Genomic DNA, 11,107 nt, shown 5'->3' with positions numbered 1-11,107 from the left:
TCTCATGAATATTATACCATTGTAGCATAATAAAGAGTTGTTAACAACCGCCACCAGATGTCTCCCGTACAACTCTTCACAACACAGCTATAAGAGTCATTTCCCAACTCTCTGTGTAGCTCTCAGCTCCTGGGCCCGACTGCCGAAGAACGCTATAATTATTATAATTTCCGGCACGGATATTACACGTTCTCCGTTGCCTTCGTCTTGACAGCTTCGGTTAACAGATGAGACAGGTCCTTATAGCCGGTGTAAACATCCGAGTTTTGAGTTATATGTCTCCACTTGTGAGGGGGAATGTGGCTGACGGCTGAGTGGATCGCGCTCGGGATTCGTAATCCTGAGGTTCCGGGTTTGATCCCCGGTGGAGGCGGAAACAAATGGGTAGAGTTTTTTTTAATCCCCTGATGCGCCTGTTCACCTAGTAGTAAATAGGTACCTGGGAGTTAGACAGCTGCTACGGGCTGCTTCCTGGGGGATGTGTAAGAAAAATGAGGCCTGGTCCTGGGTTCAGTTTCCCAAGCAGGTCAGAAGCGGTTGGGCAACTTTCATTCTACCTGATGTTTCTGTTCACCAGGATGTTTCATGAGAGCAGACACTATAGAGGACACAGCAGACCTCCAAAATGATATAAATCAGGTCTTTCAATGGCCCATGGAAAGTAATTGATGTTTAAGGAAGATAAATTCCAGCTCTGAGGTATTGAGGAAAATGAAAATATAAAAACTAAGTTATTAAAACTTCAGTTATGAAACTCTGTTACGGCATAGAGCGACGAGTCAGGTGTTGACGTAGTAGCCGTAGGTGTTGACGTAGCAGCAGGTGTTGACGTAGCAGCAAATGTTGACGTAGCAGCAGGTGTTGACGTATTAGCTGCAGGTGTTGACGTAGTAGCTGTAGGTGTTGACGTAGCAGCTGTAGGTGTTGACGTAGGAGCTGTAGGTGTTACGTAGGAGCTGTAGGTGTTGACGTAGGAGCTGTAGGTGTTGACGTAGGAGCTGTAGGTGTTGACGTAGCAGCTGTAGGTGTTGACGTAGGAGCTGTAGGTGTTGACGTAGGAGCTGTAGGTGTTGACGTAGCAGCTGTAGGTGTTGACGTAGGAGCTGTAGGTGTTGACGTAGTAGCTGTAGGTGTTGACGTAGCAGCTGCAGCAGCGTCATTTACAGCAGAGTAGAGGTGATGGCAGTATTTACAAGTCGTAGAACAAGTAGTGGTAGCAGCAGTAGTCGTCTGTAGTTCCATGCTGGAACTACAGAACTACACTGGAACTACAGCGGTGCTACAGCAAATTTTGGGGTTAGAGGCGGTGGTGGGGATAGTGAGGAGAGAGAGGCGTCAGTGTTCCTATCCTTTTTTTTGTTCTCTATCCAGATAAAGCTTAGTTTACTGCATAGTAAATATTCCTTTGTCACATTTTCGACCAGGTAACTTGTTTGTGGATCAATATATTTTTTGTTAGGTCTTACCCATTGTCTCTCTCTCTCTCTCTCTCTCTCTCTCTCTCTCTCTCTCTCTCTCTCTCTCTCTCTCTCTCTCTCTCTCTCTCTCTCTCTCTCTCTCTCTCTCTCTCTCTCTCTCTCTCTCTCTCTCTTTCTGTCTTTCTCTCTCTCTCTCTCTCTCTCTCTCTCTCTCTCTCTCTCTCTCTCTCTCTCGTGTTCACGGACCTGCTCCACTTTCTATACCACAGTTTCACTTTTGGTTTCAAACTGCCTTTCTGGCGTCTCTCATCTGGTTGTGAAAAGTGTTTCACTCTCTCTCTCCTTTCCCTCCCTCTCTCTTTCCACCTCCCTTTCTCTCTCTCCCACTTTCACTTTCTCTCCTTCTCTTTATATCCCTCTCTCTTCCTCTCTTTCTATCTCTCTTCGTCTCATTCCCTCTCTCTCTCTCTCTCTCTCTCTCTCTCTCTCTCTCTCTCTCTCTCTCTCTCTCTCTCTCTCTCTCTCTCTCTCTCTCTCTCTCTCTCTCTCTCTCTCTCTCTCTCCCCCTCGCTCTCTCTCTCTCCCTTCCCCGCTTCCTCCTCATCTTTTTTTTACACAGGAGGGTACAGGAGCAGACGACTGCTGACTCCTGTTAGCAGGCTGAGAGCTGTCCCTTCTCATAGCTCATGGTAAACCTTACCCCCTACTAGTTTCCCATACAATACGACCCCCCAATCGTTTAACCAGGGAACCGGAGTCGTCAAGCAGTTACCCAAGCACCTGACGAAACCTGTACATCTTTTTTTCCAAACTTTGGTGGCTTTTGTTTGTATTTATTAAAGCATTTATGAGCGCGGAAGAAGCAGGAGGCTGTTTATAATTAGTACAATCCTGGTGCAGGTTATGGGGGTTGTCTGTAAACCGCACCTGGTGTACTGAAGGTAAACTAAGGGAGCTGGGGAGGTGCAAGAGATCGAACCATCGTAAGCGAGGCTGTTCTTCGCGCGGGGGAGTCACTGCCTATTGTCGCGCCTCTGCAATCATTCCCTGAGAGACATTCTCCATCTCTCCTCACTCCCAGGCCATTGAGACGCGCCATTAGCGGATTACAACACGCACTCGTAACGGCACGGGTGCCCACGAGCGAGGGGAGTGGGGAACGCCGCAACAGCAAGCTGTCAGTAATGTTTGGTAAATAACGCTAAGTGCCAGCGATCGCCGTTCTTGGCGCCAGCTGGGATGGCTGGCGCCGTGATGGTCATTCGACGACGCCCGGCCTCGTCGTGCTGGGACAGCATTGTGCATGCTGTTACCCGGTGATCGCCCTATCCGGGTATATTGCTGTGTTGAAGGTTTGGCGTCGTGTAGGTAGTGGAGCCTATATGAGCGCAGAGTTCGCTTAAATGTTATATACCTGTATAACAGGTATATACCATATGTGTAAATTCTTACAGGTATGTTCTGGAATTATTGTCTTCCTTGCAACAAGGGGGTTAATAGTGTGTGTACTCGCTTAGTTGTACTTACCTGTTTGTGCTTGCGGGGGTTGAGCTCTGGCTCTTTGGTCCCGCCTCTCAACCGTCAATCAACTGGTGTACAGGTTCCTGAGCCTATTGGGCTCTATCATATCTACACTTGAAACTGTGTATGGAGTCAGCCTCCACCACATCACTTCCTAATGTATTCCATTTGTCAACCACTCTGACACTAAAAAAGTTCTTTCTAATATCTCTGTGGCTCATTTGGGCACTCAATTTTCACCTGTGCCCCCTAGTGCGTGTTCCCCTTGTGTTAAATAGCATGTCCTTATCTACCCTATCAATTCCTTTGAGAATTTTTTATATGGTGATCATGTTCCCCCCCCCCCCCCCTAACTCTTCTGTCTTCCAGCGACGTGAGGCTTGACTCCCGTAGTCTCTCCTCTTAGCTCATACCTCTCAGCTCGGGTACTAGTCTGGTGGCAAACCTTTGAACCTTCTCCAGTTTAGTCTTATGCTTGATTAGATATGGACTCCATGCTGGGGCTGCATACTCCAGGATTCGTCTGACATATGTGGTATACAAAGTTCTGAATGATTCCTTACACATGTTTGTAAATGCCGTTTATGTTGGCCAGCCTGGCATATGCCGCTGATGTTATCCTCTTGATATTGGCTGCAGGGGACAGGTCTGGCGTGATATCAACCCCAGGTTGATATCACCCTCTGAAAGGAACCCCCTCTGACTCTTGAAGAATTTCATCTCCCAAATGATACCTTGTGTGTTTGAGTGTGTGTGTGTAAGATAGCCAATAGGTACGTTCGAATGCGAGTTAGGAAAAGAGAGAGACAGGAGGGAGAGAGAGAGAGAGAGAGAGACAGGAGGGAGAGAGAGAGAGAGAGAGAGAGACAGGAGGGAGAGAGAGAGAGAGAGAGAGAGACAGGAGGGAGAGAGAGAGAGAGAGAGAGAGACAGGAGGGAGAGAGAGAGAGAGAGAGAGAGAGAGAGAGAGAGAGAGAGAGAGAGAGAGAGAGAGAGAGAGAGAGAGAGAGAGAGAGAGAGCAAGCACCAGGGATGTTAAAACCGACCAGGTAAAGTGCGGTAGCCTAAGTTGAGGAATCATGAATTATAAAAACAAGGAGGGCAAGTTTTCGCTTAGTTTGGGCGGCTTTATGGAGTCCAGGTGTAGCGGGGGTCAGGGGGGGGGGGCGGTGTCTCCCCATAAAGTATATAGAATTATTCATGTATGTATGTATATACATGTATGTGTAGATAGGCATGTATGTATGGGAGGGGGTTGGGAACATATTTGTTTTGGCCAAAGACCAACATCACTTCACGAATTGAAGTACCGAGTCATTATCTTGACGAATGTAATGAGGTTCCGAGTTCGATCCCCGGTGGAGCCGGAAACAAATGAGCAGCGTTTCTTTCACCCTGATGCCCTCCCTGTTCACCTAGCAGTAAATAGGTACCTGGGAGATAGACAGCTGATACGGGCTGCTTCCTGGGGGGGGGGGGTGTAACAAACAGGAGGCCTGGTCGAGGACCGGGCCGCGGGGACGCTAAGCCCCGGAAGCACCTCAAGGTAAGGTCGAGGTTCAAAAGGAAACTTGATAAAACTCCTTGAAAGAGACGCGTGGTCAGGAACCGGGCCGCGGCAACCTGTGATCCTCTAACTACCTCAAGGTGTAGGTGCCTTAAGCTGACATCTTAGGGTGGAGGGGTACTCGTACGGGCTCCAACCCTCGTAAACTGGTTTTTGAATCCCGTCGCAGCCGCCATGTTCCAGATAAGACGGACAGCTCCCCGAAGAGGTCACCCTAACTGTTCCGTGCATCCGGCTCGGGCAATCCGGTTCTTAAGAGAGCCTGAATGCCAGCTGTGATGATGTTGCCGGCTTGAGTTAGTGTAGCTGTCAGGTCGACAAGCATTGTAATCCATAATGTCACCTGTGTTGTCGCCTCTAGATGATCTTGACAAGCTGTCTGTGACGCCTGGTCAGCCCTTCCTAATGGCAGTCCTCAAGTACTACCAGCCAAGATGTCCGTCCTACTGGAGGGGTCAGTCGTCATCTTGCATACTTGGAGACTGGCACGTCCTGCCCTCACGAAGTGCTGGGGTACACTGACAAAGCCCGCGCTTCCGCATCGGGTGCCTACGTCACGTCAGGGCGCTCCCCCATTGGTCACGCCCAGCCAATCATCGCCTTTACATCCGGGAAACTCGGCGCCCTCACATCCGGTGTACTTTTCGGCGGGAAATATCTCTCTTGGACGCTGGTCGGTCCGCTATTTTGAAGCTGAACCCCAGAGTCTGCCGCCTCCTCACCGAACTTATAACTGAAATAATTCAAAAATTCTGTTTCTCGTCTCACCCAGAGTCCAGTACAACTAAACTGTGTCTCTTAGGCTTTATGCAAGTTCGAGTATGACTCTCATCAGGAGATAGAGATGTGTATACCGGTTCACGTAACATCTTGCAGGCCTGGGGCCAGATTCACGAAAGCACTTACATACCTGTACATCTTTTCTCAATCTTTGGCGGCTTTGTTTCAAATTATTAAACAATTAATGAACTCCGAAGCACCAGGAGGCTGTTCATAACAATAACGACAGTTGATTGGCAAGTTTTCATGCTTGTAAACTGTTTAATAGATGTAACCCAAGCCGTCAAAGATTGAGGAAAGATGTACACGTTCGTAAGTTCTTGCGTAATCTTGTACACACCCTTGCTGGCTACATACACTCACAGCATGCTGGCCGCATACACTTACTGCAGCCTACCTAAAACAGCCTTCCTAAAACGCCAGCAAACATAATACACTTCACTGGCGATGTATTTTTCTTCTACTTTTCTCGAAGCATAAAAATCCATATAAACACCGCGTGTTCCACAATATTTTCACAACGAAAAAAAAACAAAGAGGAAAACTCGGTGATAATCTTTGCAACATTGTACACTGCATCCCCCTCTTAACCTCGCTTACACGACCCCTTAACTAAGAGGTAAACCTTGGTAAACTAAAGTTGCACACACTCTTCCTTAAGCATTTTCCAGCGCGGTAACAGCCTTGATAAAACTATCAGCATTAATGGTTCTACGGGAAATAATAATATTTATGAACAGGGGGGAAAAATAGGGAATTTAAAGTGTAGGTTGGATGAAAGTATTGAGGTGTCAGAGGCTTAGTGGAGGAGGGGTAGGAAATAGGGGATGGGGGGTTGGGGTAAGGGATGGGGGAATGGAGTAAGGGATGAGGGGATGGAGTAATAGGGGGGGGGGGACTTTATTCCCGTCACTCGAGCTAGGTTTTAAATTTCTTCCGTCTATTGCACCTATTTTTTTGGCCTCTCTTTCTCCTCTCATTCGCTCTCTTTCCCCCCTCTCTCTCCCTCCCTTCCTTCCTCTCCTCCTCTTCTACTTCCTCCTCAAACTTCTCCATCCCTGCTGCTACATCTCTCTCATCTTTCAAGGGCGACTCGAGGGTCGCCCTTGAGAGAGAGAGAGACGATGTGGGGAGGGCCACACACACACACACACACACACACACACACACACACACGCACACACACACACACACAGGGGGAAGGGAACTATCAGGGGGAAAGCGCCAAGCCACCATGACTATATAGCACTTGGAAGGGGTCTGAAAGAATGTGCAGCCGACCTAAGCATTCCACGTCAGTTGATTTTTCAGCCATCTTTATGTACAGGAGTCTCGGGAAGATCCTGTATAATGACGGGAAGATCATGTATAATGACGGGAAGATCCTGTATAATGGCGGGAAGATCCTGTATAATGACGGGAAGATCCTGTATAATGGCGGGAAGATCCTGTATAATGACGGGAAGATCCTGTATAATGGCGGGAAGATCCTGTATGATGACGGGAAGATCCTGTATAATGACGGGAAGATCCTGTAAAATGACGGGAAGATCCTGTATAATGACGGGAAGATCCTGTATAATGACGGGAAGATCCTGTATAATGACGGGAAGATCCTGTATGATGACGGGAAGATCCTGTATAATGACGGGAAGATCCAGTATAATGACGGGAAGATCCTGTATAATGACGGGAAGATCCTGTATAAGGACGGGAAGATCCTGTATAATGACGGGAAGATCCTGTATAATGACGGGAAGATCCTGTATAATGACGGGAAGATCCTGTATAATGACGGGAAGATCCAGTATAATGACGGGAAGATCCTGTATAATGACGGGAAGATCCTGTATGATGACGGGAAGATCCTGTATAATGACAGCAAGATCCTGTATAATAAAATTACTTAGTTTATATGATAGTAAATGAGAACTTACAGGAGTGACTCCAGTAACATGCACTTGTAAAGTCCTGTTGACAAACATATATATATATATATATATATATATATATATATATATATATATATATATATATATATATATATATATATATATATATATATATATAATTAGTCACTCAGTTTTCTGAGTGACTAATGAGGGTGTTAATCAGAAGTAATGGATCTGATTGGATGTTGTTGTTTAAGATTCGCTACTTGGAGCAAAAAGTTCCAAGTAGCACGGGCTATGGTGAGCCCGAAGATGGTATCTGACAGGAGAAAATGATTCTGGTGGAGTATCACAGAGTTCTCTTACACCACTAGGAATGTTTATTGTCTCTTAAGAACACTCTATCAGAAAGAATATGGAATTATATGAATTATATCGGTCTGGATAAAGTATATGGAGCAACACATGGCTGATGGAATTCAATGTGGATAAATGCCATGTTATGGAATGCAGAATGGGAGAAAATAGGCCACACACAACCTATAGATTATGTGAAAAGAGAGTTTAAAGAATTCTGACCAAGAAAGAGGTTTAGAGGTGGTTCTAGGTAGTGAACTATCACCAGAGGACCACTCGGAAGACGGCCTACCAGGAGCCTATGCTACGCTTTCTGACCTTAAATAGTTGACCAGACCACACACTAGAAAATGAAGGGACAACAACGTTTCGGTCCGTCCTGGACCATTCTCAAGGCGATTGTGAATGGTCCAGGACGGTCCAATCGATTGTGAATGAACACAATCAACTTGAGAATGGTCCAGGACGGACCGAAACGTCGTCGTCCCTTCACTTTCTAGTGTGTGTTCTGGTCAACATATTTCAGCCACGTTATTGTGACTCCTCGACTGCAACTTAAATAGATTTTATATACATGGATAGTGAAATATTAAAGAAATTGTTCACGACTTTTGTGACATTGAAACTAGAATATGTTGGTGTTGTGTGGTGCCAAAGGGTAAGGCACCACATGTGTGGTGCCAATATCTCAAGAACCCCATCATTACTCTGCAAAAGGTGCCAAGACATGCCACTAAATGGCTCCCAGAACTGAACAACAAGAGCTACGAGGAGAGGCTGATAGAGGAAAAGAGGGGACATGATCACTACCTACAAGATAGTAACAGAAGACAAAATTGACCGATAAATTCTTGAAACAACTTTGAGAATAAGATGTCTTAGATTCTAGTTAAAGAAACAGAGATACCGAGAAAAACATTAAGAAGTTTTCTTTTACAGAGTGGTAGACGGTTGGGACAAGTTAGGTGAGAAGGTGGTGGAGGCCAAGACCGTCAGTAGTTTCAAAGCGTTATATGACAAAGAGTACTGGGAAGACGGGACACCACGAGCGTTGCTCTCATCCTGTAACTACACTTAGGTAATTACACATAGGTAATTACACTTAGGTAATTACACTTAGGTAATTACACATAGGTAATTACACATAGGTAATTACACATAGTTAATTACACTTAGGTAATTACACATAGGTAATTACACTTAGGTAATTACACATAGGTAATTACACTTAGGTAATTACACATAGGTAATTACACTTAGGTAATTACACATAGGTAATTACACATAGGTAATTACACTTAGGTAATTACACATAGGTAATTACACTTAGGTAATTACACTTAGGTAATTACACTTAGGTAATTACACATAGGTAATTACACATAGGTAATTACACTTAGGTAATTACACATAGGTAATTACACTTAGGTAATTACACATAGGTAATTACACTTAGGTAATTACACATAGGTAATTACACTTAGGTAATTACACATAGGTAATTACACATAGGTAATTACACTTTGGTAATTACACATAGGTAATTACACTTAGGTAATTACACTTAGGTAATTACACTTAGGTAATTACACATAGGTAATTACACTTAGGTAATTACACATAGGTAATTACACATAGGTAATTACACTTAGGTAATTACACATAGGTAATTACACTTAGGTAATTACACTTAGGTAATTACACTTAGGTAATTACACATAGGTAATTACACATAGGTAATTACACTTAGGTAATTACACATAGGTAATTACACTTAGGTAATTACACATAGGTAATTACACTTAGGTAATTACACATAGGTAATTACACTTAGGTAATTACACATAGGTAATTACACATAGGTAATTACACTTAGGTAATTACACATAGGTAATTACACTTAGGTAATTACACTTAGGTAATTACACTTAGGTAATTACACATAGGTAATTACACTTAGGTAATTACACATAGGTAATTACACTTAGGTAATTACACATAGGTAATTACACTTAGGTAATTACACATAGGTAATTACACTTAGGTAATTACACTTAGGTAATTACACTTAGGTAATTACACATAGGTAATTACACTTAGGTAATTACACATAGGTAATTACACTTAGGTAATTACACATAGGTAATTACACTTAGGTAATTACACATAGGTAATTACACTTAGGTAATTACACTCGCGTAAGCACAATCAGCACACTTGATACTCTAGCAAATATCAAAACCGTGGAAGGATTGACTGGGAACCAAGCCTTAACTATTCGCCTCTGTTAACCCAACAAGCAGTTGGGGTCGCGAGTGTAAAGCGATTGGGCAAGTAGTGTTCCAGGGGTAGCCAGTAGGGTAAGGCTTACCTTGAGCTGTGGGAAGGGGGAAGTTCTCCGTCTGGTATCTTGAGGTTATCTTGAGATGATTTCGGGGCTTTAGTGTCCCCGCGGCCCGGTCCTCGACCAGGCCTTCACCCCCAGGAAGCAGCCCGTGACAGCTGACTAACTCCCAGGTACCTATTTACTGCTAGGTAACAGGGGGCATAGGGCGAAAGAAGCTCTGCCCATTGTTTCTCGCCGGCGCCTGGGATCGAACCCGGGACCACAGGATCACAAGTCCAGCGTGCTGTCCGCTCGGCCAACCGTCTGGTAGACGAGCTCACCAACCTGAAGACCTGGTCAGAGACCGGGCCGCTTGGGGAAGGTGACCCCCGGAAGCAACGACAGGTAGTCAAGAAGAGACAGCAGCCGTCAGAGTGGGCTACGGGCTCACCATAGCCCGTGCTGCTTGGAACTTTTTGTTCCAAGTAGCGAATCTTAAACAGCAACAACAACAAGAGCCGTCAGTTTCTGTACCCAGCCGCGTAAAACCAAAATAAAGTACTTGTTAATAATGTTACAAAGACTTAAAGGTGTTGTATTAGTTAACATTGATGACAAAAGTCATTCATGTCACCCAGATGACACCCTGTTGGGTACTTCCCCAGAGGTGATCACCGTGAAAGATGCCTCTCTTAGCACAGGAGGTCGGTAGTCACAATAGTGAGAGGTCTGGAGGCCTCTAGAGCCAAGATCCTCTCCTCTGGCCTCTCCATGTAGCCGTCATGGGCACAGATGATGAACCACTCTGGATCAATTAACATTTTTTTAAGTTTCCTGAATTGAACTTGGCATGGGGGGGCCCTCTGGAGGCTTCGGGGCCCCCAGGAGGCGTGGGGCCCTGTCTCCTGGCGGGGGGGGGGGGGGACTATTAGCCTAATTCATGGCGGGGGTTTTGGTAAGGGAAAAGACTGTGATCTTAGAAGCTGTGATGACTAACCTTTGCATGGCTCAGTTTTCTTGCTTGTTGCTGGGCTGGCCTATACCTCTACCAACCACTGCCTTCACTACCACCATCATCAACCACCTCTACCAACCTCTCACCCATTCATTCAGCCCTCTTTCACTACCACCATCCACCTACCACTGCATGAACCACCACCACCAGTGATAAGTACTGATAGGTAAGGTACGTCCCCAACCACCACCTACAACCACCACTACCCACCTACCACCACCACCACCACTAC

General features: G+C 45.3%; 1 protein-coding gene across 1 annotated transcript; it reads right to left on the bottom strand.

The window, feature by feature from the left end:
- Positions 1-742: 742 nt before the first annotated feature.
- Positions 743-5,374, bottom strand: LOC138351418 (countin-like protein). Its single transcript, XM_069303240.1, has 2 exons — positions 5,274-5,374; positions 743-1,145 (listed from the first exon to the last, which is right to left on the bottom strand). Exons 1-2 carry the CDS (start codon positions 5,372-5,374, stop codon positions 743-745), a joined length of 504 nt encoding a protein of 167 aa, XP_069159341.1.
- Between the last annotated feature and the right edge of the window lie 5,733 nt (positions 5,375-11,107).

This window comes from Procambarus clarkii, chromosome 49, assembly GCF_040958095.1.
Source record: "Procambarus clarkii isolate CNS0578487 chromosome 49, FALCON_Pclarkii_2.0, whole genome shotgun sequence".
NCBI lineage: Eukaryota > Metazoa > Arthropoda > Malacostraca > Decapoda > Cambaridae > Procambarus > Procambarus clarkii.
Note: the sequence above shows the minus strand (reverse complement) of the source record. Positions and strands in the feature narration are given on the sequence as shown.

What these genes read in the sequence shown, in the direction of transcription:
- LOC138351418 (XM_069303240.1), bottom strand. Translation starts at nt 5,374, where the DNA reads ATGTTACGTGAACCGGTATACACATCTCTATCTCCTGATGAGAGTCAT. An exon ending in TTAGTTGTACTGGACTCTGG is followed by an intron (nt 1,146 to 5,273) that starts GTGAGACGAGAA and finishes ACGCTGCTGCAG; the next exon opens with CTGCTACGTCAACACCTACA.